We start from the raw sequence: 25407 nt of genomic DNA, 5'->3' as shown, positions 1-25407 counted from the left end.
GGGCGGCCTCTTCGTCTTCTCCCCGCTATGGGTCGCTGGCCGCCGCCGAAGACTTCGACAGCGACCGGGCGGGCGCAGCTCGTGGCCGTCCTGTCGCAGATGAGCCTGGGCGGCGCAGGCTGCTGCAGGGCCCACGGCCGCCCCAAAGCTAAGGGCGCGCGGCAGCGCCTCGGCCTCCTCGCCGGGAGCCGAGCAGCCGGCCTAGCGGTGCCCTGCCGCCTCCCCACCTTCCTGAGGCGGCCGAGGCCCAGAGGCGCCCGCGGGAGAGCGGGGCCGCCCCAGAGGCCCGAAGACCGGGAGCACGGAGGGGCGTGGGCGAGGTCGGCGCCTCGTGGCCGCGGTCCCAGGAGGCCCGGAGGCCCGGAGCAGGGAGCAGCCTACCAATTGGTCCGGGCTGCCGCTGCAGGAGGCCCGGGGAGGCAATAGACGATATGCTAGGTCACAAAACAACTCTCAATACATTTAAAAAGATTGAAATCATACAAAGTATCTTCTCTGACCACAATGGCATGAAACTAGAAATTAATAACAGAAGGAAAACTGAAAAATACACAAATATGTGGAAATCAGGCAACACACTATTAAACCACCAGTGGGTCAAGGAAGAAATCAAGAGCGAAATCAGAAAAGCCTTGGAAAATATTAAAGTCAAATGAAAATGAAAGCACACCACACCAAAACTTACGGATGCAGTGAAGGCAGTGCTCAAAGAGAAGTTTATAGTGTTAAATGACATTAAAAAAGGTGACAGATCCCCAAACGGGGAACCCGGCTCCGTGGTGGGGAACTCCTCAAACAAGCATGGGGGCTCAGAAGCTGAATCATAAAATATATAACTGTCCTTTATAGGTTACAGGTAAAATCTGCAGGAGCAGGAGGGAGATGAGATCTCCATTTTTTTCACTTTTTTTTTCTTACAAATTCATTTTAGATGCAACTGACGGCAAACCAACTCAAATTAGCTTAATAAAAGGATGCTGCCACTGCTCCATCTGTCTTCGTATTGATTAAGATGTTCTCTGACCTAGTAAAAGTATGAACACACAATTTTCCATTTTATCATTAAAGCCCAGCTCAAATTCTATTTATTTCATTATATCTTCGAAATGAAATACATTTCCACCCAGTCCCTCTTCAGAATTAACTAGATGCCTATCTCAGTTCTCTTCCATTTACCATTTATATCTCAATTCCTCTCCTATCTAGAGTAGTAAAAAAACAAATAGATAATAAATGTTGTATTTAACTGAAAAAGACAAAAAGGAATTTGATTCATGTAAGCCAGAGGTTAACAAACTACAGTCCAAATCTGGCACACAGTCTGTTTTTGTATGACCCTTGAGCTAAGAATGGTTCTTATATTTAAATATATACATAATTTAAAAGTTTAATAAAAAAAAAAACCACAAAGAATAAGTGACACAGACAGCATGTGGCCCTCAAAGCCTAAAATATTTAGTATCTGGCCCTTTACAGAAAATATTTGTTAAGCAAAGTCGGCTAAAGGCTGTATAGTTGGGACTATTAACTGTCCCCCTGTCTCCATCCTCACCTTCCTCCTTTTAGTAAAAGAACCATCACTGAATGCTTGCAGGGCATGTGGAGAGTCTACGTTTTTCTGCCTCCTTTGCAGCTAGTTGTGGCCAGTTGACTAAATGTGAACAGAAGTGGCATGAGCATCTTCCATATCATATCCTTTGAAAGGAAGTTGGTTGATCTCACTATCTCTGTTCCCCTTCCCTGAACCTGGGACAGGACAAAGTGCATTCATTATATAGTAGTGGCAACAAGACAGAAAGAACCTGGGCCCCTGGACAACCCCATGGGGCAGAGCCACCTGCCTACTTTGGATCATCTTCCTACTTCTGATGGAGAGAAATAAACTTTTCTCTTGTGTTGGTCACTGTTTTAGAGGTCTGTTTGTTATAGCATTTTAGCCTGACCCTAACTGATAGAGGTCATCTAGTGCTGCTATAACAGAAATATCACAAGTGGATGGCTTTAACAAAGAGAAATTTATTTTCTCACAGTCAAGTAGGCTAAAAGTCCAAATTCAGGGAGTCAGCTCCAGGGGAAGGCTTTCTCTCTCTGTCAGCCTTCTCATCCGTGTTCCCCCGGACTAGGAGCTTCTCTTCACAGGGACCCTGGGTCCAAAGGACACGCTCTGCTTCCTGTACTGCTTTCTTGATGGTATGAGCTCCCTGTCTCTGTTCACTTCTCTCTTTTATATCTCAAGAGATTGCCTCAGGACACAATCCAATCTTGTAGATTGAGTCCTGCCTTACTAACACAACTGCTGCCCATTCTCCCTCATTAACATCATAGAGGCAGGATTTACAACATATATAAGAAAATCACACAATACCGGGAATTATGGCTCAGCCAAATTGATACACACATTTTTGGGGGGACATAATTCAATCCATGACAGCTGGCCTAACATAGCTGAATCAAAGTTTCTAGCAACCTCTGGGTCCTCTCTCCTTTGTTCTCTTTCTTCTTTGTGTGCCAGCTACATTCTTGTTTATTGCTGAAGGGCTTTCTCCATGTAGTGGGAACATGGCTCCAGCCTCACATCCCTAAAAGCTTAACCATCTGAGAGGGAAAAGAACCTGTCCTGGTAAGCTCCAATTCAAAGATCTCAGGGAAGGAGTCTGATGGGACTAGCTTACTCACATGCTCCTAGAGCAGTGGTTCTCAACCAGGGCAATTCCCCTCCCCTCCCAGGGACATGTGGCAAAGGCTAGAGACATTCTTGGTTGTCACGACTTGGGGCTGGTGCTATTGGCATCTAGTGAGTAGAGGCAGGGATGCTGCTAAACATCCTACAATGACAAAGATAGCCCCCAAAAGCCCACTACAACAAAGAATTATCTAGCCCAAAATATCAATAATGCTGAGGTTGAGAAACCATGTTTTGGACCAATTCTATCAACTCTTTGAAGTTATACAGAATGTGACCACTTGTCATCACCCTGGTCTAAGTCACCATCGGCTCTTGCCTGGATGACTGCAATAACCTAACTGTTCCCTTTGATTCCACCCTGCCCTTGAAGTCCTTTCTACACAGCGGTCAGAGTGGTCCTGTTCAAACCTAGCTAGAGCATGTCACTCCTCTGTTCAAACCGCTCCAGTGCATTTTTTATTTCACTCAGAGAAAAAGCCAAAGTCTTCAGTCACCTACAAGGCCCTGCATGATCTGGGCTCCGTTTCCTCTCTGCCTCACATCCTCTCTCTCTTTTCTATTCCCGGAATACGCCGAGCATGCAACCTGCCTCAGGGACTTTGCACTGGCTGTTCCCTCTGCCCAAGCACTCCTCTCACAAATATTCATAGGGCTTGCTTCCTCAAGTCTTTCAGGTTTCTGCTCAAATATCTCCTTATTGTGAAGTCTTCCCTGATACCTTATATAAAATTGCACACACATCCCCATCTCCTTTACATCCCTTTATTTTTCCCCCAGCAGTTACTGCCATCTGATTTACTACAGATTTATTATCTGTCACCTATCACCCACTAAAACATAAGTAGCCTCCAGGGACTTGGTCTTTTTGTTCATTGCTATATCCTCAGGCCTACAATAGTGCCTGGCACATAGTATGTGCTCAAGAAATGTTTGCTGACCAAAGCTAAGAAGTTTCCTGAATACAGTCAAACACTTTGAGGTACAGAGTAGCAGGGATAGGGGTCTGGGGACCATGTTTTCAGTGGACATCTAGGTCAACTGGCATAACAAAGTTTATTAAGAAAATGTTCTGCATCTTACTTTGGTGAGTGGCGTCTGGGGTCTTAAAAGCTTGCAAGCGGCCATCTAAGATGCATCAATTGGTCCCAACCACCTGCAGTAAAGGAGAATGAAGAACATCAAAGACACAAGGAAAGTAGTAGCTCAAGAGACAGAAAGGGCCACATAAACCAGAGACTCCTGAGACCAGAAGAAATAGATGGTGCCCGGCTACCACCGATGACCGCCCTGACAGGGAACACAACAGAGAGTCCCTGATGGAGCAGGAGAAAGGTGGGGTGCAGAACTCAAATTCTAGTAAGAAGACCAGACTCAATGATCTGAGACTGGAGGAACCCTGGAAAGCATGGCCCCGGGATTCTCTATCAGCCCGAAACTAAAATAATTTCCGAGGCCAACTCTTCAGGCAGGGATCGGACTGGACTGTGGGACATACAGTGATACTCGTGAGGAATGTGCCTCTTAGCTCAAGTAGATACAAGAGACTAAACAGGCAGCTTCTGTCCGGAGGTGAGATGGGAAGGCAGAGAGGGTTAGGAGCTACTTGAATGGACACGGGGAAATCAGGGGTGGAAAGGAGGAGTGTGCTGTCACAGTACGCGGACAGCAATTAGAGTCACATAACAATGTATGTATAAATTTTTGTATGAGAAAAAATAAAAAAAGTGCTATTCAGAAAAATAATCAGCAACAATAAAAATTGCATCTCAAAAAAAAAAAAAAGAAAGAAATGTTTGTTGAATGAATGAATCGCTCTGGCTATGAGGAACTGTGCTTGACAGCCAGCTCTAGAAGAATCACATGGTTAGAATGGGGGGTGGAGCGGATGTGCCAAAGAAATTGGGGATTGTTATCATAAACAGGGCTGCTGGAAGAATCATCAAGAGCTGGGACCCACCCAGTCCTGTGTGTGCACATCACAATGACCTTACATTTTTACATACAAAACAAAACAAAACCCTTGCCATTGAGTCAATTCCGACTCATAGCGACCCTATAGGACAGAGTAGAACTGCCCCATAGGGTTTCCAAGGAGCAGCTGTTGCATTCGAACTGCCGACCTTTTGGTTAGCAGCCAAACGCTCATTATTCCTTTATTCCTCACAACACCCCCCCCCCGTGAGGTAGACATTATTATTCCCATTTTACAGTTGAAGAAACTAAGGCACAGAGAGGATAGGTAGGATATGAAGTCCACACAGGCATTTAGGAAAAAGGTCCAGGACTCATGTCTTTGGACGTGTTCCTTTCATCCCCATCCTACCATGTTCACAGCAGCTCCTGCCCCTGCTTTTCGACCCTCTTCCCCAGGGGCTCCCACCTCGTCAACCTGGTGAGAGAAGCCAACCCCAGTGTCTCTTCCCTGCTCCATCTATTCCAGGGAGAGCTGTGCCAGCCAGTCCTTGCCTGCCTGTCTGCCTGCCTGCCTGCCTGCCAGGGAGGTTAACAAGGAGTGTTTGTAGCAGCTGCTGTCTCCAAGGAGAGGAGAGGAAAGCAGAGTAGAGAGACAGACACCCACACCAGGCTCTGCAGCCAGTGGGAGTGGGCGGTAGCCCACTTGACCTGTCCAGCCCTGGGAGGAGAGAGGAATGTCCTCACCTCCATCACCTCCATCGTCCTGGGAGGTGGTGAACTCTCTGTGGACTGGGCAGCTAGACAGTGAGGTCGCAGCAGGGCCAGCAGGCAGAGGAAGTTCTGGCAGGCACTGAGGAATGTGGGGAGTTGGGGGCTGGGCCTGGCCTGGCTGCTGAAGCTAGAGGCAAAGAGCAGAGCCGGAAGTCCTGGGCTTGAGACTGTAGAAGGGGGCCAAGACCCAGCAGGTGGCAAGAGTGAAGATCAGCAGTGCGAGAAAGGAGGTGTCCCCCTCTTTCCTTGCTGACAGTGGAGCCATGTTCCAGCCCAGGGGGCTCGGGAGGAGGCCTAGGGCCCTGGGGCCTCTTCTGCACAGCATCCGGCCCTTTAAGTCCAGTGAGCAGTACCTGGAGGCCATGAAGGAGGACCTGGCTGAGTGGCTGCGCGATCTCTATGGACTGGACATAGACGGGGCCAACTTCTTGCAGGTGCTGGAGACAGGCCTGGTGCTGTGCCAGCATGCCAACACTATCACTGAAGCCGCCCTGGCCTTCCTGGCTGAGGCACCTGCCCAAGCCCAAAGGATTCCCATGCCCCGGACTGGAGTTTCCTGCAATGGGGCCGCCCAGCCGGGCACCTTCCAGGCACGGGACAATGTCTCCAACTTCATCCAGTGGTGTCGCAAGGAGATGGGCATCCAAGGTAACCACCCTAGACGCCTCCCTTCTCCTCCCCGGGGCCTTACCTTGTGGGGACATCCTGGATCCTCCTTCCAGATCCTCCTTGGCCCAGCTCATCCCTTTTCATGCCTCAATTTCCCCATCTCATAGTAAATTCTCAATAAATAAATGTGCTGATTAATTAATTCATTAAAAAAAAACATGTTGAGCACCTCCTCTGTGCTAGAGCCCTGGTGGCATAGTGGTTGAGAACTATGGCTGCTAATCAAAAGGTCGGCAGTTCGAATCCACCAGCCGCTCCTTGGAAACCCTATGGGGCAGTTCTACTCTGTCCTATAGGGTCACTATGAGTTGGAATCAACTCGACGGCAATGGGTTTGGTTTTTGTTTTTTTTCCCTCGTGCTGAGCATCCTGCTGGGCATTAAGGACCCAGAGGAATGAGACCCAGTAACCAAGGAGTTCATGGTCTAGGAAGAGAGATAGGTGTGTAGGTCTGTAAATCACAGCCAGATGTGATAAGTGCTCATGTATGGGCTGGGGAGCGAGAGGAGGAAACAGTTACCTGATGAGGTGCGAGTGGAGGCTGAGAAAGGCTGCGCAGAGGAGGGAGATTTGAAGGGGCTTGAAGAATAAGTTTGGGGGAAAGGAAATTCTAGGTAGGGGGACAGCAGGGGCAAAGGCACAGAAAAGGTTTAGTGTTTGTATGCCTGAGATAAGTTGGGCAGGACATTGTGAGGGCCTGGGGCTGGGGTGGGGTGGGGTGGGGAAAGGACAAAGGAGGAGGCAGGTGATGTGTTGGAGAGGGGCCCAGTTGTGCTGGCACTTGTAGGGCTCAGGGGAGGGACATGTCAGGATCCTTCATCTCCTTGGCCTCATATCCAGCAGTGGGATGAGGCCCCATGTTTCAGTGCAGTGGGGAGGGGAAGGGCCTAGGCTGTTAGCTGGTGGTGGGGCAGTGAGGGCTAGGTTTGTTGTTTTTAGCTCCTGTCGAGTGGGCCCCTGACACATGGGGACCCCACACACAACAGGACAGAACACTGCCTGGTCCTGTACCATCTCCATGATCGACTGTGGATTGGACCATTGTGATGCACAGGATCCTCACTGGCTGATTTTTGGAAGTCGATCCCCAGGCCTTTGCACTGACAGACAGGCGGTGGCTGTATCTGAGGTGCGCTAGCTGGGAGTTGAGCCTAGGTCTCACACGTGGAAGGCAAGAATTCCACCACTGAGTCATCAGTCTCTTGAGGAGCAGGTTTAGAGGGTTAATAAAAGCTAACATTTTATTGAGTGCTCACCACGTACCAGGCACTGTTCTGCAGGTGCTTAACAACTATTAGCTCGTCTAATCCTCACAACCACCCCATGAGGACTACATCCCCATTTTATAGGAGAGGAAACTGACTCGCAGACTGAGCCACACAGCTAGTAGGTAGTAGGGAGATTCAGGACTCTGACCCCGGCAGTCGGGCTCCAGGGCCTACCTGGGGGTTGAGTTTGAGATGCCTAGTGGATATTGGAGGTGAGTGGCATGGGTGGGAAGTATAATAAAGTTCTTCCTGCTCCTTGACCCACCCTGGCAAGCTAGGTGAGGAGGGCAAGATGGAGTTAACCCTTCCCTTGCCACGGGCCCACAGCCAGCCTCTAGGTTCCTTTGCTTTGCCTGTGTCACCTCTCCAACTCCTACCTCTTCGGTTACATGGGCCATCTTGATGGCACCCAGTGTCTAGGCAATGCTGCCGGGACCCCTCCTGGAGGCTGGCTTGGCCCTAAGATCCTGAGACCAAACCACCCTCAAGCCTGCCATCCCCATCCCAGGAGGCCCCCAGGGCGTTCCCACCCTCTGGCCTCGGTCCCTATGACTTGCAGAGTCACTGACTGTCCGAGCCCGCTCTGAGCCGCTAGCGTACCTCCACCCTATTCCCCGGAGGCCAGCAGGGGGCTCACGCTGCCTCCTCCCCCGCCCCCCAGAGGTGCTGATGTTCGAAACTGAGGATTTGGTGCTGCGCAAGAACGTGAAGAACGTGGTACTGTGCTTGCTGGAGCTGGGCCGCCGGGCCTGGCGCTTTGGCGTCGCGGCGCCTACCTTGGTGCAGCTGGAGGAGGAGATCGACGAGGAGCTGAGGCGGGAGCTGGCGCTACCCCCGCCCGCCCCGCCGCCGCCGCCCGCGCCGCCCGCCCGCCGGGCCTGCCACTTCCGCGACTTGGACCAGATGGTGAGCGGCTCGGGACACGCCCTCCGAGCTTCCCCTGCATACCCCGGCTCCTCCCCGCTGCCCTTCTCTACCTCTTGGGACAAAGCCGCTTCTGAGTCGCCCCCTTCTTGAGCACAGCCCCCGGCCCTGACACGAATTCGCTGTGTGGCTTTGAGTAAGTCGTGTTCCACTCTGAGCCTCAACCCCAATCACAGGTAGTCGTGGCTATGCCACCTATTATGTTTTTATTACAAACACAGCACTCTGCACGTTTCTTATATAACCCACACCATAGCCTTGTGCACGGTTTGTAAAAACAGACGCTGGGGTCTTGGTTCAAGTCGTAGTTCCACGGCTTTGTAGCTGTGTGACTTTGGGCAAGTTATTTAACCTTTCTGTGCCTCAGTTTCCTCATCTGTAAAGTGAGGATAGTAACAGCACAAACCTTCTCTGGCTGCTGTATTAAATGAGCCAATGCATATAAGTGCTTAAATAAACCGTGTCTGGCATGGACAGGGCTTCATCTTACTGTGGTTTGACTACTACTACTTCGCTCTTACTGTGATTAACCCCATTTTCACCACCAAGAAAACCATCGCAGGGAGGTTTCTTAACCTGCCCAAGGCATATGACGTGGTAGAGACCGGACTCCGAGATCTTGTTCTGCCTGGGACATTAAACGTCTTCTCTTCCTCCCTCTTCTCAGTCCCCAGCCCTGACTTCAGCAGAAGCCTCAAGGGTGGGGGAGGGGCGCAGGCAGCTCCCCCCCCGCCATGGTGCTTGACCAGTGTTGGGAGGAACCTGGAGTCTGGGCAGAGGGGAGGCTGAGCCCGCTGCCTTCTCCCTGCAGGTGCAGAGTCTCCTGAGCCACTGCACATGCCCAGTTCAGTTCTCCATGGTCAAGGTGTCTGAGGGGAAGTACCGTGTGGGGGACTCTAACACCCTCATCTTCATCCGGGTAAGTCCTGGACTAGGGGTGGAAGGGCTCCCACGGTTATAGAATAGGGTTTCCTTCCACTTAACAGAATAGGGTTTCCTTCTACAGGGCCTTGCCCAAGCCTGGCGGTGAGGACAGGAAGTCACCCTTCACCCCAAGTTATCAGGCCCTGGGGCTCTCTTCTTTCAGGAGAAACTCCAGGAGGCAAGCCTATTTCCTCCTTCCATCAGGGCAGCCAGAACCACCACCTCTTCACCTCCCATCTGCCTCCACCTTAGCCTAACTGAGGGGATGACTCCAGGCACAAGAGGGGTATGGAGAAGGTACTTTCACTTTTCCATTCCCTCCACCCCACCCTGGCTTGATCAGAGCCCCAAGTTTGCGTTCAGCACACAGCCCCAGCCGCAAGATTCCCTAGCCTGCCCCTCACAGACCTGGTTTGGTACATCCCGCAGTGAGTAGGAGTACAGGTGTGCAATGTGCCTCCCACTACCCCGCCCCCAATATCCTCATAGGGACATCTGTACCCCGGGGTGTGGCTAGCAGCTCAGGGGCATGGCCAAGCCTTTCCTTTGAGCACAGGCCACACCTGGCACAGAGCCAGCTCCCTGGGTCCTCACCTAGTCCCTGGAGCAATGGTCCTATGAAGCAAGTAAGGCAAGGAACTGTGGCCCACCCCAGAGGAGAGTGGCTGGGACACTCTTGGGTTCTTTCACACACGTCACAGAGGCAAAGCCAGAGGTAATTAGGGCTCATTTCTGATAAAGCATATGCTGGTGCAAACCCCTTTACAAGAAAGGGAGAGAAGGGAGTGCTCTGGGAGCCGGTTACACAATGCCTGTGAGATCCTTGCTTAGTTGTAGGGCAACTTTCTGTTAGTCAGCCCCTCCTTTACCCCTGACAACACGTGTTACCTGATGCCAGATACGGAAATGAAGGCTGCAAAATGTGTGTGCCAAGCCACACCTGTGTACAAGGGTGCAATGGGCAGGTCAAAGGATGGGAGTATCCTTAGTGGGTGTGGAAGCCTGCAAGGTGGCCCATGAAGAGGGGAAGCCTTCGACCATGTCCTCAATCTCACCCTTGCCTCTTGCAGATCCTCCGGAACCACGTGATGGTGCGTGTGGGTGGTGGCTGGGACACGCTCGGCCACTACCTGGACAAACATGACCCCTGCCGATGCACGTCCCTCTGTGAGTCTCCTCCTTGTGGTCAGAAAGGGGTAACTGGAGGTCAGGAGGCTGGAAGCAGGGCGGGATGTAGGTCTGATCTCCAAGTTTCAAGGAGAAAGCTGCTCTTTGGTAGGACATTAGTGAACCTTAACCCTAGGAGATGTTGTTCCCAGACAGATGAAAAGGCGGGAAATGAGGGCAAGAAGTGTGTAGGGGATGGAGGCAGGAAGATTCTATGGAAGGTGCAGGTGTGGTGCCCTCTCCCCAGCCCTAGGTGGAGGAAAGCTGGGCAGTCATGGTGCAGTACCAATTATAGACACAAGGTGGCACCAAACACATGCATTTGGTCAGGGTGCGTTTCTGAAGAGCTGTAGTCTGGCTCTGGGGTCCACCATGGTGGCACCAAGCATGGCTTGGAGGGGTCTTCAGTTCTTCTATAGTCTCCATCAGCATCTCTTGCCACCCTAAAGAAGCTTGCAATATAGGCAAAAGTAGGAGACTTGCAATACAAATGCAGCTTTACAACAAGTTCCCCAGTCCAGTCCTCTATCAAATGACGTCCCCTAAGCCCCTCCCATAGGAAATTCTGGTGCTGCCACTGTAGGTCCCACTGTCTTTAATGTGGGAGGAAGGGTGTGGGATGTGGTGGGAGAGGACAATGGGTCATATCAGCAGGCTATTTAACCCTCCCTTCTCTCCTCTCTCTGGGGGACTGTGTTGGTAGCACACAAGACAGGCAGCTTCCTGAAGCCCCCAGCCCCACCAGTGCAGCATGAAGTGATGGTGCAGGACGGGCCCTCGCAGCCCCAGCCCACGATGACCATCAGCCGCTCCCAGAGCCCGCTGCCCCCTGTGGACTGGAAGACATATACCTCTTCAGGCCGAAAGCTGAGGCCCCCTACCTCCTCCTCCCCCAGCCCCCGCAGTGAACGGGGAGCAGGGATAGGGGTCCTCAGAGAGATGGCACCACCCCTGAGGTACAGGGGGGGATAGGGTGGGGCCTCTTAGGTACAGGGAGAGACAGGGTAGGGCCTCTTTCTTTTGGGGTCCACATTCTCACAGGCCACCCCACCCCACCCTACAATAAAGGGGAGCAGGCTCACATCGTGCCCATCACCCCCATTGCCACAAGACCTCAGGTGTTCAAACCAAAAAAGGCACCCAGTCCCTTTGGGATTATCTAGTTACTTCATACCACATCCATTTCACAGATGAGGAGGCTGGGGTCCAGAAAAGGAACAGGACCTACCCAAGGTCATTCTACCATTTTGCGGTAGAGCAGAGACTAAGAGACCCCACCCCCACTGCCCAAGGCCGGTGGCCTCTGGTTGTGATGTGAGATCTGCAGTTACCCTGGGCCCAGACCAGGCTTCCTTCTGTTCCTTCTATAAGCTAAGCAGGGAGCTGACATAAGGAAGACTTGGGCAGTCATAGATGAAGAGGGTGCATCTCCTTCATTAGAGGTGAAGTCTAGGAAGGCCCCTTTGGTGTTCTGGCCACGGAAAGACCATCCCTTCCCAGAGGCAGGGGACTGGACTAGGTGACCCTGTTGGCCTATGAGTCTCCCTTTTTGGCCTTATGATTCTCCCTTTCAGGTGCCAGGAGAGGTCGCTCACCCCATCTCAGAGGCAGCTGCCAGCTGGGGACAGCCTACCCAGCCCTCAATCCTCATCCGCCCATAGGGGCCGAGACCCACAGTGCACGTCCTCAGGGAAGAGGGAGGACAGACATCCCTCTGAACTCCTCAGGGGAAGGACCCCCACCTCTTGGGTCCATGAGGAGACAGACAGCCGGGAAACTCATGGCAGGGCCCCCACCCCCCAGAGACTCCGAGCCCCTGAGGTGACCACCAAAGGGACACCAGCAAGAGGACCACCTCCCCTGCCTCGTTCCTCCAGCCCAGTCAAGAACCTGAGCCTCAGGCAGCCACCTCGGGATGAGGTCGAGGGTGCTTCCCTCCAGCTCACGGAGTCAGCAACTGTTCATTCTCCATCCCCTGTTAAAGGACCCATCAAGATCCCCATCCAGCTGCCCCCTGCCCATCCCCCTACTCCAGGAAGAAGCGTTCCAGGTACTGCAAGTGGAACTCCCATGACAGAGCTGGAGAGAGGCCCCATCCCACTAAGGGCCATGGTTGGAGACAGACACCCAGCTGTGTCCAGACAAGGGGACTGCTTTGCGGAGAGAGGGGAGGGAGACCAGAAGCCGGACATCCAGGCTATAGCAAAGGCCAGAGAACCACGGGGAACGGCCCCTCTGGAGCAGGAGGGGAGGTACACACCTCTGCCCCTGGGCAGCACTAAGGAGCATGCCATCTACCATAGCCTTGAGGAGGAGATATTGGCCAACATGAAGCTGTTGGAGGCAGGGGGTGCCCGTCCCCCAGGCACAAGGTCTGGGGCCATCCCTCGCAGTGGAGTCTATGTCCCCAGCCTCGGTGGGCGCTGGCCAGAGCCTGGGGGTCCTTATGACAAAGTCATTCAAGAACTGGCTCAGGGCCCCCCACCCCTCCTTAAAGTAGATCTGGGAGCCTGGGGGGCAGCCCCTACAGGGTCCTGTAAGCCAGCTGTTACCCAAGACCCAGGAAGCCCAAAAGAGAAGCTAGGAGTCACAGAGGATGGGCCAAGGACTACAGCAGCCCTGAGTGCCAAGGGCACCAGGCTGAGGAAGGTGCCACCTCAAGGAGGGCAGGACTGCTCAGCCCCTACTGTATCTGCCAGCCCGGAGGTCCCCATATCTTTGTCCTTGGACCCCAATTCTGACAAAGCCAAGGCATTTCCAAACAAAGGCAAGAGAACACTCCGGAAGCCCCAGAGGGTCCCGTCCATCTACAAGCTGAAGCTGAGGCCCAGAATCCGGCCCCGGAGGGACCACAGGCCTGAGAAGCAGCCGTCACGCATCCCCAAGCCGCTAGCTTACCTCCACCTGGGTCCAGCAAGGGCACCCCCCAGGTGCAGGCTGTCGAGGGCAGCACTAGGCATCAAGGGAGAAGAGGCACCCCCAGTGGATGGGGCCTTTGAGGGGGAAAAGGAGGAGGAAGGAAAGGAGAAGAAAGAGTCAGCCACCACACTGGAGAGCGGCCTTCCACCTCCTGAGGACCTAAGGCCTCAGCAGCTTGACCAAACTCTGCGCCCACCTGAGGAGGAGTCCTGGGTCTAAGGAGGTGCTTTCTCATCCCTAAGCTGTGGGTGTGGAGACAGAGGGAAACAAAGGATGCCCACATATCCATCGATTCCCAGCTGCAGGAAAAGATGGGAAGGTCCCTCACCTTAATACAGCACCTTGGCCTGGAGGGGGTTGGAAGACAAATATAGACTCAATCTGTTCAGCTGAGCAAAGGAGAAAACCATCACCCTACGCCAACTCCAGTTAGGCTAGGGGTGGTGGGGCCACCCTATATCTTTTCTCACCCCCTCCCCCAAGACACCTCCCCAAACTCCTGTTTCCTGGTCTCTGGCCATGCTCACCCCAGTTTCCACAACTCCTATAAGTTACTAAAAACACGTGGGTCTCCTTGAGCCCCCAACTTCTTGAGTCCCCTCACTCCAAGATGTAGTGGTGCAGGAAGGTGTAGCTTCAGATGATACCACACTGGCGGGGAAGGGGACGATGGCGAGGGAGCTCGGGGTGGAGAGAAACTTCCTCTCTCATCACTCAGCCAACCTTGAGAGATAACTTACCTTTCCTGGAAGTGGCTGGTACATCAGGGACACGGACAAGGACAGCCCCAACACACAGTCCCGCAGGCCATTCCTGCCAAGGACTTCGAAGCTTTGCTCTAGGTTTGGGAACCACTCAGCATCAAGAGGGGTGGGTGAAAGCATTCCTTACACATCTATGTACATGAAGTTAGCATCAAGAGACTCAAAGGCTCAGCCGTGAGTGGGTGGAAAGGAGATGCCGTGGAAGCAGAAGCTGGGCGTGATCCAGTTGTGAAAGTATTCCAGAGAAAGTGATGGGGAAGAAGTTACGCCCCGCCCCACCATGGTTTTAATTAATGGGAGAAGTTAAGTCCTGAGCCCCAGATGCTTCACCATTGTTCTCCTAGTTGACCTGGGCTTTGGGACTCAGGGCCACCTCATCCCCCTGCCCTCCTTCCAGAGAAGAGCTCAGCAGGCAGGTCGCGGAGGGACTTCCTCCCCTTCCACCATCAGGAACAGAGCTGACACCTTGGTACAGAAACAAGGGATAACACTCCCTGATTTTTAATCTGACTTCCGATAACAGTGCGATGGGCATCACACACACTTCCAGACCCTGTGGTGGGAAACCCTGGGGAGGGGGGGAGGAGGAAGGACAGAGACTCAGAATGGGGGTGGAGAGATCCAAAATCAAAGACCTGGGGTGAAGCAGAAAGGGTGTCAGGGGTCCATCAGGCAATACATTCCAATGGCTCCCACAGGGGCAGCCAGAGGCCTGGGTCCCCCACCCCCCTCAGGTGCCTCAGAGCTGGGGGTGACGGAGCAGGTGAGATGCTGGCTGCCAACTCTCACTCCGTCCCCCTGGTGAACCAGAGGATGGGGATGGAGGGGACAAAAGTGGGCAGGCCCTCTTCTTTACCCTCCCTGCCACTCAGAGGTGTGGGAAAGGGGAGCCGTCTCATCTGTTTCAGAGGGAGGCTCAGAGAGGGCAGGTCATTTGCCCAGAGTCACGCAGCACAGCAGGGACTAGGACCCGGGAGCTCTAGGGCTGCATTACTCCCATGGTTGGGGGGAGTGGGGATCAGCTAGGAAAGCAGAAGAGAGAATCACTTCTCTCCCACGCTGGATCTGGATCTCAGAGGGGAATTTTTCCCACGCATGAGCCCCTCCCCAGACTCCTCTCCATCACCACTCTGGGATACCTGAATTCCTGGTCCATGTGCTGCAGCCTCAGCCAAGTGGAGGCTGAGCTGTTTATCTGCCCCTCTAACAAGGGACCGCTGTCCTCCCATCAGACCAGGGCTGAGGGTTCAGCCTTGAGGAGAATTTCCCTTGGCCAGGGAACAGGGGACATGGCACCACTTCTCCCTCCCTCCAAGTCCCCCAGCACTCCCTCAGGCCATTCCTAGTATCTTCGTCATTATTACTGTTATTTCTAAATCGGTACAAAACTGACAGTGATCAGCTCCAGTGACGAGAGGTAGAAACCCGGCCAGGCAGCCGGCGAAAATGGGGCGGAGTGAGTCAGGGCATAGGGCCAAGTGGTGTTGGGATAAGGGGATGTCAGATCCCAGACAGGAGGTTGAGGCCTAAGGGCCTCCATCCAAGGGTGGGGATGCGGGTGTATCTCCCCAAAGTACAGGGGTCCCCCGAATTCTTTTCCTGGTTCTGCTTCTCTGTAGACTACCAGGGTCATCCGAGAATTGAGGCAGGCAGAGTCTGGGGCAGTCAGATTGGGGTGGGGCGGGGAGTTAGAATCTTCACTGGTACAACCTGACCCTCCTGGGCACGACCCTGCCCACCACCAGCCCCCAACATCCCCCAATCTGGAAAACCACCCAAAGAAGAAGGGAATAGAGGGATGGAACCTGGCTTCAAGGGGAAAAAATCTATCCTTTGAGAGATTCTCTCTCCACACTGTCAAGAAATGAAAGTTTTAACCCAGGGGTGATCTGGCTTTGGGGACAGGGAGGGGGTGAGGGGCACCCGGCAGGGACGGACCATCTAGTTAAGGCTGGAAGGTAGGTTGTTGTGTCTCTGGGGGCTGCTGGGCGGGGAGGTCTCCCTGGAAGGGGGAGAGCTCAGCCTGCTCCCCCTGACTGAGCTGGGACCTCAACCCTCCGACCCCTTGATTGTGGTCCCAGGGCCACCCGCATCTCTGACCTGTACCGGTGGTGCTGACAGTCAGATGGCCTGGCCTCCCAAAGAAGCTGCCAGGATCTGCGGCAGGGGAATGGACGAAATGAGAGCCCTGTGAGCGGAGCTGGGGGCGGGGAGAGGGACGGAGGGTGGACAAGACAGCTAAGGACCGAGACATTTGGGCAGACAGACACCGGAAAGGAAGACATGGGGAAAGACAGACACACTCTCTGGAGAACACAAGTGGGGGCCCGGCCCAGGCAGCTCCTCCCTACCCTCACCCTCCATTTCACACGCTCCTCCCCATCCCAAAGGGCTGTGGCGCCCCTCGGAGCAGGGCCGGGTACAGCACTGACTGAAGCACTGAGGCGGCCATCCTAGGAAGACGAATGGGGGCGAGGGGAGGACTGGGCAGTTATGGGGAGGCTCCCTCTCACCCTATGCCTCTCGCCGGGAGGTGCGAGGCTGCGGGACGGTTCAGGCCGGTACCATCAGAGTTCTCACCTGTCCCCGCCCCGCTCAAGCCCCGCAGTCCCATTGGAGGCCGCCCCGCCCAGGCCTGTTCTGGGGCCGCCCCCAGCACGGCCTTGCCCTCCGCCGGGGCCAGCGCGAGCAGCAGCCGCGGGCGCCCAGCGCGCGGGTGGGGCGGGCGCGGCGTCACATGATGGCGCAGCGGTTGCGGCGCAGCGCGCCCTGGAAGCGCAAGGCGGCGTGCACGTGTTTGCAGCGGGCGCAGCCGACGCTCTTGAGCAGCTCACTGAAGAGCAGCAGGATATGCCAGTTGTACTTGGCCGAGCACTCCACGTAGCCGCACTTCCAGGTCTTGCGCACCAGGTGCGACACGTTCCAGCGCGGGATCACGCGTCCGCGCTGCAGGTCCCGCTTGTTGCCCACGATGATGATGGGCGTCTCTGAGGTGCCGATCACCCTGCGGGGTGGGGCGGGAATCTCAGAACTCCACCAGGCTCACAACCACCGCACCAAAGAAGGGCAGGATGCCCGGCCAATAATACTACCATACGCCCAGCGCTAAGCCCTTGAGGTACATTATATTCTCTAATTGGTCCAACTGAGTCAAAATGTGACCACTATTATTATCTCCATTTTACAGGTGAGAAAACTGAGGTTTAAATGTTAACTGGCCTAAAGTCACATAGCCGAGTGGCCCTTGCTCTTAACGACTGCACTAGACTAGTCTTACCACGGTCAGAGTCCCAAAATGAGTTAACAAAAATGGGGACAGTCAAACGTGAATGTATGTGTGTAGGAACCAAAGGGCACATATATTTCACCCATGTCTTCCTTCCACTGCTCCCTTTTCCTGGGTGCTGGCTAGCATTGGGGCATCCACGGAGGTGGCGATGGACTGTGCCCTGGCCCCTCACCTCGTCTCCAGGATCTGCTGGCGGATGGTCTTGACGTACTCAAAGCTGTCAAAGCAGCAGATGTCGTAGACCAGGATGTAGGCGTGGACGCTCCGGAGTCCCCTGCAGCAGGCGTCTGCCCACTCCTGCAACACCCCCACCCGGCCAGTGCCAGGGTCAGATCAGCCATGAGGGCTCCCCTCGCACCCAGCCACCTCCAGCCATAGACTGGTAGCACTCTCACCTGCTACTGCAATCCAAGCCTTCCACACACCCACCCACCCCCAGGAGGCCAGGCCCAGGGCAGAATGGAGGAGCTCAGCACTGCAGCTTCCTCACCCCCAAGCCGGGATAGGGCATGTCACACTGTCTGGCCTCCAGGGCCACTGCACTGTTCTGTGCACATCTATCTGGAGCTGAGACCTGATGTCCCGTTTTGTCCCTTCATCCATCCATCGTGTCTTTTGTTCAACAAGTACACCCTGGTGGCATAGTGGTTAAAAGCTACAGCTGCTAACCAAAAGGTCGGCAGTTCGAATCAACCAGGTGCTCCTTGGAAACCCTATGGGGCAGTTCTCCTCTGTCTTGTAGGATTACTACGGGTCGGAATCAACTCGAAGGCAACGGGTTTGGTGTTTTAAGAGCCCAGTCCTGAATTAGGTGTTGAGCCTGTTGAAATCTTGTCTTCCCAGGCTCAGCTCAAGTGCCACCTCCTCTAACGAGCCTTCCGAAGTTCTCGCCCTTCCCTTTGTCTTCTAAGAGCCCTTTGACTATAAGTTGATCAGACCTGCTTCCATCTCCAGCGACCCAGTTCTCCTGTGAGCTCCTGGGAGGGCCAGGGCCTTCCTCATTTTGGCATGCCCCCTCCTATCCCCTCACTGCTCCTTACTCAAATCTCTGGGTCCACACGCTGGCTGATGAGCTCTCCATGGTCCTGAACCCCACCTTGCCCGGGCTGGGATCAATGCAACTCCTACTTCTAACCCTTAGATGGCAACCTGAGGTTCTGTTTGACCTGCATGCTCCGCCTTGCCCTCCGGGTTGGGAAGGAGACACCTGAAGAGAAGATTGAGACTGGATGCAAAATGGGGGCAGATGTAGAGCAGAGGCCCAGGGTGGCTCCAGGGGATGGAATTTCCTGAATGCCTGTGGCAACTTCTCAGGGAGGGGCTGCAGCTCAAGATGAATTCAAACAAACAAACAAAAAAACCCAAAAACGAACAACCTGATGGATTCTGACTCATAGTGACCCTATAGGACAGAGCAGAACTGCCCCTTAGGGTTTCCAAGTCTGTAAGGTTTTCAGGGAGCAGACTGCCACATCTTTGTCCTGTGTAGCAGCTGGTGGGTTCGAACCGCCAACCTTCCAGTTAGCAGCCAAGAGCTTAACCACTGCACCACCACGGCTCGTTTCAAGATGACCAGGCCCCTGGAAAGGCTGACTGTGCTAAAGAGAAGCTTCCTTAAGAGATTAATTAGCTAATTAACCTGCCAGTAGATGCAATGGCAAGGGTTCTTTCAGGCAACAGTGTGGAAAAGAAAGGGGCCCCTGAAGTTGGGGCGGGAGTGGCCTTCAAGGGCAAAGGCTTTTCTCCCTTGAGGGCTCAAGCAAAAAAAACTAGGAGGTGGAGGCATGTCTCCTGTCCAGCTTATGAGTTGGGTTGGGGCAGGGATCAGGCATGAAGGAGGACTACAGCTGGTTCTCCACCTCAGAGAAGAAACAAAAGGTAAAAAAAACTTTGGTGGCAGTGCTGGGGAGTTAAGTCTGACTCCAGAAAAGCACTTCCCAACTCTGAGGCTTACAAGTTCTGCAGTGGATTTCCCCAGGGAGATGATGTGGCATCTTTTCTTTGTGCTGAGATTTTACTTTTTGGTGCAGGGGGAGGATGCTGGGGACAAATCTAAAACCGTAGGAAACCACTAACTGGCTTCTCAGGCAGGGAAGACTGCATTGTGCTGGACACAGTGACCCACCAAAGACTGGGACTGCTGTGTATGCGGGTCCTCCTTCACCCCACACAAGAAGCAGAAGTGGGAGTGATGGAGAACCAGCGCAGAGAGGCTCCCACCCTCTGCAAACTCGCTGCCGGGGAGCAGCTGCCAGCCTATGAGGGTGACAGCCCCACCTCTCCCCTCAACATGCTGCCTACTCGAGGGGGCCTCTAGGCTTCCTCCCACCCACTCCTCTCTGGGGGCTCTTACAAGGGAGAGGAGGAAGGCTTCTGATTGGCTGGGCTGACTCTTTATCCCTTAATTCAAGGGAGGGGACCAAGATAGCTCTGCTTTCGTTCTAGCTTGCTCTGGGCAGGGTTCCAAAGTGTAAAAGACCATCTTAGGGCTGTGTGGAGACAGAGAAGGAGCAATGAATGCAGTTCCAGGGATGCAGGGGAAGAGGGGCTGAGGGAGGCCCAGCCACCTGGGTCTCAACAATGCATTTCTCAGTGATGCCTTCAGTGGGCTGCATATGCCCCCTAATCTCAGCTTCCTTCTCTGACAGGAGAGAGGGGGCTGGACAAGAAACAAGTGAGGCCCAGACCCAGAAAACGCCACTCTCCTGGGCTGAATCTCATCTGGCATTGGGGAAGAGTATATTTTTATTTTATTTTCAGATGGTGGCCATCAGGATTCTTGGTGTTTATATTTGGTCTCTGGGGCTTCCAGAGTCCCTTCTCAGTATTTCTCTGCTCAGAGTCCCTTGCCTGTGGACAGGAGGGAAGGCTTGGACACTTGGAGAGTCTAAAACTCAGGGTCAACCAAGAAAGGCCAACAATTCAGTAGAAAAATGGGCAAAGGACATTAATAGTTCTCAGAAACAGACACACAAAGGCCCTTAAGCATACAAAAAGGTGCTCCAGTTCACTCATAACAAGAGATGCAAATACAAACTACACTGAGAATATCATATCTCATCTATCAGTATGTCAAAAATCCAAAAGTTTGACAACACACTGTTGGCGAGGCTTTAGGGAAACACGCTCTCTCGTACAACTCTTGCAAAAGCACAAAATGTGCATCTTCCATAGAGAAGGATCTAGGGACAACTTCCAAACTCCAGTTGCATTTATCCTTTGATCCCGTATTACCACTTGCAGGAATCTATCTCTCCGATATACCCACCTATGTACAACATGACTTACGTACAAAATATTCATTGTGGCATTGTTTGAAATAGCAAAACACTGGAAACAACCTACTTGTCTAACAAGAGGGGTCTTTATGGGACATCTAGCTTCTCAATAGACTGTAGCTGTGAAAAACAAATGGGGACGATCTCTAGACACTGACGTGAAAAGAGTTCCAAGTTATAATGTTAAGTCAAAAAAGCAAGATGCAGAACAGTAGTATGTATATATATATATATTTTAATGTAAGAAGGGGGACAGTAAGAATACATTTTCTTATTTGCAGGGAGAAACACTGGAAGTATAAATAAGAGCCCAATGAAGATGGCTATAGAGAGTGGGGTGGGAATTGGGGTGAGGCGGGCAGGGGCAGGACTGTGATTTCTCTGGGTGTACCTTTTTACATCGTTTGGACTTTTATATTGTGTCTTACCTATTCCGAAATTAAAATTACATTATATTTTAAAGTATACGACTGAATGTAAAAAAGTAAAGCTCAGTGTGGAGGCCTGGAGCAAGGACTGAGGGTCCACTCAGGCTACCGCTGAAGTCTCCTTCAGAGGAGACCAGAAGACCCGGGTCCCAACCTGCTGCCCTGCCTGGCTCATTCTCACTGCTCTGGGCCCAGACGCATGGGTCAGGCTTTCATCTTCGGTGCCGACCCACGGCACTGGGTTGGGAGAGCCGAGGGTCTCTGGCAGGTTGGGCCAAGGCCCTCCTGCTCGGTGTTACTGAGGCAGTGCTGAGCGCTGAGCTCCTCCCCAGCCCCCAGTCCCAGCCCAAGAAATTGCTGCATTTGCTCAGTTACAACTGGCCAAGCCTTGCCACTGCCCTCTGGGTCTCCAGTCCCCTGACATTCTGCACACTCTGGTCAGAGGCCTCCTTCAGTGAGCAAACATGTCTTAGAGCTCAGCTGCCCCCTGCACCCCTGCCCCACTCTGGAGGTCGTGCAGGTGGCCGTTCATGACGACAGCAGCCAGAGGTGGAGACAGGAAAGGGGATCTGGCCCCAGCAGGCACACTTGAGTCTTATCCCTGCAGGAAGCTGCCTAAATCCTACGCAGCTATCACCTTCTTCAAGAAGTCTTCTGTAACACTCCACCCCAGTATGGCTGGGTGGGTTACATGCCCCCTTGGGGGCTGCCTTAGCTCACTGCGTCTCCTCCAACAACGGCACTTATCACACTACGTAACCGCTTGTTTGTCTTTTCTCACCAGTCTGTGAGTTCCTTGAGAGCAAATTTCACATCTGTCTTGCTCACCATCCTACACCCTCTCCCCCAGTGCCCACCACAGGGCCTGGCACACGTTAAATGTTTATCAAATATTTGTTGAATAAACCAGCGAATGAATTACTGGATTCCTGGCAGGGCTCTAAGCAGGGGGGCCCAGGGTACAGCATGGAGCTGTCAAAGCCAGCAGGGGGCCCTGGCAATAGGACCAGAGCCCAGAGAGGGTCAGAGTCCAGCCCCTCTCCCCATGCCCCCGGGGCCCTCCTACCTGCAGCGTGTTGACAGGGAAGGCGCTGATGGGTGGGAAGTCGAGGATCTGGAGGTCGTGCACGTGGCCGTTCATGACGACAGCAGGCAGGTAGAGGCGGCGGGCGGTGGTGGGCACGCAGACCTCGCTGAACTCGTTGTACAGGAACTGGCGCACGATGGCACTCTTGCCCACGCCTCGCGCCCCCAGCACGGCCACCCGGTAGGTGGAGACCATGCCTCCCGCCCCACTCCGCCGCCGCGTCCTCGCCGCTGCCTGGGGCCCCCCCGGGCTGCATATTCCAGGGGCTGGGGGCTCAGCCACCGTCAGGACCAACCATTGCTGCTCCTGCTTGCCCTGGGCCCTCTGTGGCCTCCACCTGGACTGTGGGACAAGAGGTGGGCTTAGTGGGCTGGCTTATCACTGGACATGTCCTGCACTTTTCCACCTCTGGGACTTGCTGAAGCTGTTGCTGTACTTGGAATGCCCTTTTCCAGAACCCCTCTCTCCACCTATCCAAAACCTCTTCACCCTTCTTTCTCCATTTTTTCCTACCATCCTGCCAGTGGGGATCAATATCTCTTAACTTGTATTATGGCCTGACTTTTGACCACGTCTGACTCCTCAACCAAGGCAGGCTGGAGGGCAGAGTGGAAGGAGGGATGGACTTGGGTTTGAAGCCCAGTTTCCCCATACAATTCCATAGTCTGGGACAAGACATCAAACTCTTTCCCGTCTGTTTTCCTCATCCTGAAGAGGTGAGACTAGACAACCGTGTCTCAGTGGAGACACTTCTGGCATTTTGTGGGGAGACAATTCTTTATGTGGGACTGTCCACACATTACAGGACATTTTACAGGAAATAATTGCTAGCAGCAACCTCCAGTCACTGTGATGACCAAAAATGACCCCCTACACTTCCAAATGCCCCAGCTGAGAACCACTGAACTAGATGACCGCTTTGGCTCTGGAGCACATTTGCTCAGCACTTAACTCTGTGTTAACATGCCCACATTATCCATAGTCAACACGATATTGTTATTGTATTGTATTGTTAGTCCCTTTCAGAGGAGGCTCAGGGGGAGTAAGAAATGTACCCAAAGTCACACAGCTGGGGATGGCAGCTACTCCTTTCTACAGTGTGACAGTACTTTCAACTTTAAAAAAGTTTACTGATTTTAGCTGGTGAATGCCGACAGGCCAAGCGCTGTGTCTGATTCTCTGGCTTCCCCTGGAGCCTGCACAGGACCTGGCACACAGCAGGTGCCCAGGAAACAACTGCTGGGGGAGGGAGGTGAACCTTGATATGGACTCATTAGCTCCTTGCTTGCTCAATTTCAATGACTTTAGAGCTTGAGTGTAAATCTCAGCTCAGATGTTTCCTAGCTGTGGGTCAGCGGGCAAATCACCAAACCAATCTGAGCCTTGCTCAGCACACGTGTCAAATGGGGTCAATAGCCAGGTACCTTCTTTTGTGGGATGGTGACGAGGGAGCCTGGTATATGCCTGGGAACTCCTGTCTAGGACTATTTCTAGGAGAGTGACACTGGTACCTACTAAATGGGTCCAGGCAGGTGCGTTGCTGGATTACCACAGGGTCATGCTTTCTAGCATGTGGACATGTTTTCTCTGTGTATGCATGTTCTTTCATATGTACAATTCACAGCTGAATGTCCCCTAGTCTGTCCTGGCCCAGAGGACCCAATCCACTGGGTACACTTATATATAGCATAATAATAATATAAAAAGGGCAGAGTCTGGAGTGAGACTCACCAGGATCTGCCACTCACCCATAGTGTGACCCTAGGTAAGGAACTTCACAGGGTGTTGTGAGCTTGGGCAGGTTAAAGCCCGCTGTCTGGCACAGAGTAGGTGTTCACAATAAACAGTGGGTATTGTCACATCCAGGGAGCCCTGGTGGCGCAGTGGGTAAGCACTCAGCTGCTAACCGAAAGATCAACGGTTCGAATCCACCAGCCACTCCGTGGGAGAAAGGTGTGGCAATCTGCTTCCGTAAAGATCACAGCCTTGGAAACCCTGTGGGGCAGTTCTACTCTGTCCCATAGGGTCGCTATGAGTCGGAATCGACTCGTCGGCAAAACGGGTATTGTTACGTCCACGGTTCTTCATTCACCTGAGGTTTTCCACTATCTGAATGGGCCTCCTAGCAGTCACGGGAGAAGTCACCACCTCTTGCTGCACGAGCTCACATACAGGCTGTGTGTGTGTGTGCATGTGCGTGTGATTCTCCTCCCCACTTCACTGAAGGTAAAAACCAGAGGAGGGAAGTGAAGAACACATAGCTAGTTGTCAACCAAGACTAGGATCCTGATCTATTCCTGCCCCATGCTGTGTCCTTTCCCCAACAGGTGCTTACACTTGTATGGGTTTGCAGCTGGGAGAAGTACCAGTCCCTCCACCCCATGTATCTCTCCAGGCCCTTGGGCTCCTCAGGCATCCCTGGCCACTGTTCACTTAGCAGAGAGCCTCCGCTGGGTTAATTACATAACCGGCACAAGCAGGTGGGGAGGAGGAGTCCTAGGGGAGATGAGAGGGCAAGGAACCATGGAAGAGCCTTAGCCTCTCTCTGGGTGTGGCAACTTAAAGCTTTCTAGGACATCCCCCACCTGCAGATTCTCCTGGACATCACACTCCCTGCCCAGAACTAGCCCCTTCTGGGGAGCCACAGGGATATGAAGCAGGGCACAGCACTGGAGGAAGGGATGGGGTGCAGAGGCCCCTAGGCTGGGGCCAGCCTCCTGGCACTCACCAGGCCTAAGCTGGCCCTGTCCTCGCCTCATAGGTGACTGTTGCCCTCTCTTTCTTCCGAGGCAGGGGTCCTGGAGTCTAAGCGTTTATTAATAATCCACTCCCCTTTGCGTGGTGTGGGGAAAAGGGGGGGTGTCCAGAGAAGCAGGGCCCAGCCCCCTGAGCGCTTCTTCCCCAAGGCCTGCACGCTGCAGTGAGCCTGCAGACAGCGCCGGGCAAGAGACCGGGGACACACAAGGGGCCAAAGCCTGGCTCCTGTCCCCTTCCCTTGGCCTGGACACCTGGGTCCTTGCCCCAGACTGAAGGCGGGAGCTCTGCGGGGCCCGGGGGTCAGGTCACCTATCCGCCCGCTGTTTGTCCCCACCACGTTCGAGTGGGGGTGGGTGGGTGGGGGCGTCGGAAGATGCTGGGCTCCTCATGACCTGATTGGTTGGAGTTTGGGGGGATGCAAGAGCGCAGCCCGCTCTCCGCCTCCAGCACCTTGCAGGCACCCCCCAGCCCCCGCTCCAGCTCTCACGTGGCCGCCCCGCGCCGCTGCCAGCCAACCGGCCCCCTCCTCGCCGGACCGCCCCCTCGCCCCAGCCGCCCCCCT

General features: G+C 53.7%; 2 protein-coding genes across 2 annotated transcripts; one reads left to right on the top strand and one right to left on the bottom strand.

Annotated features, from left to right (window-relative positions):
* Positions 1-5634: 5634 nt before the first annotated feature.
* GAS2L2 (growth arrest specific 2 like 2) lies at positions 5635-13461 on the top strand. The gene is made up of 6 exons (XM_004385432.1): positions 5635-6019; positions 7970-8214; positions 9044-9151; positions 10227-10323; positions 11027-11279; positions 11898-13461. Exons 1-6 carry the CDS (start codon positions 5635-5637, stop codon positions 13459-13461), a joined length of 2652 nt encoding a protein of 883 aa, XP_004385489.1.
* Positions 13462-16739: 3278 nt separating this feature from the next.
* RASL10B (RAS like family 10 member B) lies at positions 16740-22395 on the bottom strand. The gene is made up of 3 exons (XM_004385431.1): positions 22068-22395; positions 17468-17592; positions 16740-17010 (listed from the first exon to the last, which is right to left on the bottom strand). Exons 1-3 carry the CDS (start codon positions 22281-22283, stop codon positions 16740-16742), a joined length of 612 nt encoding a protein of 203 aa, XP_004385488.1. The 5' UTR covers positions 22284-22395.
* Positions 22396-25407: the final 3012 nt, after the last annotated feature.

Source organism: Trichechus manatus, unplaced genomic scaffold, assembly GCF_000243295.1.
Source record: "Trichechus manatus latirostris isolate Lorelei unplaced genomic scaffold, TriManLat1.0 scaffold00138, whole genome shotgun sequence".
NCBI lineage: Eukaryota > Metazoa > Chordata > Mammalia > Sirenia > Trichechidae > Trichechus > Trichechus manatus.
The sequence above is the reverse complement of the archived record's forward strand: the minus strand, read 5'-3'. Positions and strand labels throughout refer to the sequence as shown.

What these genes read in the sequence shown, in the direction of transcription:
- RASL10B (XM_004385431.1), bottom strand. Translation starts at nt 22,283, where the DNA reads ATGGTCTCCACCTACCGGGTGGCCGTGCTGGGGGCGCGAGGCGTGGGC. An exon ending in TCCCTGTCAACACGCTGCAG is followed by an intron (nt 17,593 to 22,067) that starts GTAGGAGGGCCC and finishes GGGGTGTTGCAG; the next exon opens with GAGTGGGCAGACGCCTGCTG. An exon ending in CAGCAGATCCTGGAGACGAG is followed by an intron (nt 17,011 to 17,467) that starts GTGAGGGGCCAG and finishes CCCACCCCGCAG; the next exon opens with GGTGATCGGCACCTCAGAGA.
- GAS2L2 (XM_004385432.1), top strand. Translation starts at nt 5,635, where the DNA reads ATGTTCCAGCCCAGGGGGCTCGGGAGGAGGCCTAGGGCCCTGGGGCCT. An exon ending in CAAGGAGATGGGCATCCAAG is followed by an intron (nt 6,020 to 7,969) that starts GTAACCACCCTA and finishes CCCGCCCCCCAG; the next exon opens with AGGTGCTGATGTTCGAAACT. An exon ending in GAGATGGCACCACCCCTGAG is followed by an intron (nt 11,280 to 11,897) that starts GTACAGGGGGGG and finishes TCTCCCTTTCAG; the next exon opens with GTGCCAGGAGAGGTCGCTCA.